We start from the raw sequence: 3,058 nt of genomic DNA, 5'->3' as shown, positions 1-3,058 counted from the left end.
CATCATCCAGCACTCGCCAGCCCCGAACACGACATGCTAGGGCCGGGCTCGCGACCGAAACGTCCACGACGGATCCGCCCAGCCTTCGCACACACGTGTTCTTGGTCGCTCGGTTGAGCACAGACAAACCGGTGGCAACAACCCACTCCGACAGCGTCACACCACGCACATCCGTCGTTGCGAAGCCCCACACGCTGGACTTCGCGTTGAGATCGCCGGCCACCAACATCTCCGCCGGACGAAATCGCTCTACCATTTCCCCCAATCGTATAAGGAACTCTTCAAACTCCGCGAGAGTTCGATTGGGGGAAAAGTAGACCCCTACGACAACTAGGTTGCCGACAAGTGCGGCGACGCATCCCACACCTCTCTCGACACGTGAGAAAGGCGGGGAGCCCGCGGCGACCTGGGTGATAATAGTCACCACCCCGGTGTTGTCGGCTACCCAGTTGTCTCTGTCGGGAACGCTGTAGGGCTCCGAAACAACCGCCACCTGGATAGACCACTGCGCCAGGCTTTGGACCAATAAGTCCTGGGCCCTAGCACAGTGGTTAATGTTCGCATGCAACACGCGGAGAGCCATTATTGGTCTTCCATGTGTTGCACCTCCTCAGGCCCAGTTGGGATATTAGACCTGGCCGATGTTGCCGGCACTCGTCTGCGCTTTCCACCGTTATTGGTGCTAGCCTTTCCACAGGCAGCATTCCCCAACATGTGATTAGCGGGCCTTTGCGCCGCCTCACACACCGGACAATGAGGCTCTGCCGAACACGATCTCTGCTGATGCCCGGTCTGGCCACACTGGAAACACTGTTTGCTGCGGTCCACCTGGCTACTGCACTTCGCAGCCATGTGGCCCACTTCGTGGCAACGGAAACAACGTTGCGCACGGGGCATCAACAGCCTCACTCCAGCAGAGACGAAGCCAACAAGTAGTCTCGCCCCGCTAATCTTCTGCGCTGCGCCGACAGGACATCGGACCCATACTGTTCCTAGACCGGCCCGGTCCTGTCGGATCTCTCCGACTTTTATATTACCCGCAGCACAGCCGGAAACTCGGCTTATTGCCGCCGTCACGTCCTCAGCAGTGGCGGAGTCATCGAGGCCAAACACCCTCAATTCCGCACATTTCACTGGCCTCGACACCTGGACCTCTTCGGGGCTGAGAACCCCACGCAACTTCTCAGCTAGCGCATCCGCCTTCTCAGCAGTGTTGGCGCCAGGCATTCTAGCGCCTAGCATTCTAGCGCCAGTAGACGCAACACGGAATCTCAGGTCCTCTATACCCAGGTCTTCCAACTTTATACTTTCCTTGACCCGGGTAAGGACATCGCTATACGACATCTTGTCGGCGACGGCTGGCTGCAACTTAATCGTCACAACTTGCGATCTAGGACGACGCAACTTTGGCTCCTTTTGCGCTTTAGCCTTTTGCGCTTTCGGCTTAGGAGCTGGCTTTCTCTTCTTGGCCCCCTTCCGGGCTACTACAGTCCAGCCCTCAGACATATCAGCCGGAGCGGGTGGCAGAGGTCGAGGCTCAGTAGATGCGGTCTTCACCGGGCCTTTCTTCTTCTTGGCCTTTTTAGACCTTTGCTCCTTTGGTGCCGGATTAGCCGGCGCCATCAAAGTGGATGCGACAGGGTCCACTTGCGCCTGCTTTGGGCTATCCACCTTGCGCTTGTCCGCCGCTAGCGGAGGTCGCAGATTTCTCTCCGGTGGTAGCCGATCTTTAAAGGCTTCCAGCCTGGTGGAGACCATAGTGCCCACTATGTCCTCCACAGCAATAGACTCCGTGGGAGTGGGTCGCAAGTCCGATGCTCTAGACCGCTCCAACTCCGCTCTCAAAAGGGCAAACTCCTTCCGCAACTCCACCAACTCCGACTGCAGTCGCGAGTTTGTTGCCTTGAGGATATCCACTTCCTCTGATGCCGTCCTCTTTGCCAGAGTATTAACGGCAGAAGAGATAACTCCGGCAGCGTCTTTAAGGGCCCTAGTAAATGTGCCCTTCAGATTCCCCGACTTGCAGGCGACTCTATTGATTATAGCCAAGCTATCAGATACTTGGCTACGCAAGTCGGAGACCATGTGCTCCTCACCGCAAAGTTCCAGGGGCACATCCGAGAGCCTAGAACTTGCTCTAGTTTGTATCGCCGCGGAGATTTCAGCAACTTCCTCCTCCGCCCTCAGCCGGCGCTCCTCGCGCTTGGCATCGTTTAGCGCCTTCTTTCCAGCAGCTAGCCCTATATTCTCATCAGGAATATTTGGTACGACCACGACTCCCTCTGGCCGAAGCAACCTTCGCTTTCGGCTTGTCTCTGTCTCCCCATCCGCATCCGAGGATTCAGAGTTACTCTTCCTGTGATGGCGCCTCTTTCTGTCCTTTCGGAACTGCGCTTTAGCCCCCTCGATAGCATTGGAGCCGTTTGACCCAACAGACATCACGCCATCGGCGTCTGACTCGGAAGCCGCACAGAAACGGCCTCGCGACGAAAGTGACGACCTGGACCTATCTCTTATAATAGAGGCAACCTCCTCATGGTCCAGACGCTCTAACACGACTCGCGCATCCTTCAACCCCCCTCCTATTGGCACAAGTGCCGGACTTTTGCCCCTTTCGAGCAAAGTACTCCCTACGCCTTTCTCGGGCACAACTACTACTCCGCCCATCTCGGGCAACAACAGATCACCGCCCTCCTCGGGCCTCCCTACGTCATCATTTTGGGTTTTTAAGTTAACATTTTCCATTTTGTTCCCACGAGTGTGGGGGAAAAACGGTCCATCCGAGCAGTGCCCCCTGTACTCGGATAAGCCTATTACGCCAGGGTGTCGGCCGGTACCCTGGCGGGACCAGCAGTAGCGACTGATCTCCCCATCAGCCATGAACCCCTCGCGCTGCTTCGCCGCTTGGGTTGGGGTAATTTTTTATAGAGGTTTTCTTCCTCGCAGCCCGGCCGGTAAAGGCAAGGCCCTCAGTTCCATTCCTGATTACGAGACATGACCGCAACCAAGAGTGGAGTTCCGATATTTTCGGCGCTGGCACATCACTGCACCTGCGTGG

At 56.7% G+C, this 3,058-nt stretch overlaps 1 protein-coding gene across 1 annotated transcript; it reads right to left on the bottom strand.

The window, feature by feature from the left end:
* Positions 1–582: 582 nt before the first annotated feature.
* LOC146526427 (uncharacterized) lies at positions 583–2,745 on the bottom strand. The gene has a single exon (XM_085207142.1). The coding sequence runs from the start codon at positions 2,743–2,745 to the stop codon at positions 583–585; it is 2,163 nt and encodes a 720-aa protein (XP_085063268.1).
* Positions 2,746–3,058: the final 313 nt, after the last annotated feature.

The sequence above is a fragment of the Heliconius melpomene genome, unplaced genomic scaffold (genome assembly GCF_056956725.1).
Source record: "Heliconius melpomene rosina isolate 202511_hmr_F unplaced genomic scaffold, ASM5695672v1 ptg000038l, whole genome shotgun sequence".
Taxonomy (NCBI): Eukaryota; Metazoa; Arthropoda; class Insecta; order Lepidoptera; family Nymphalidae; genus Heliconius; species Heliconius melpomene.
The sequence above is the reverse complement of the archived record's forward strand: the minus strand, read 5'-3'. Positions and strand labels throughout refer to the sequence as shown.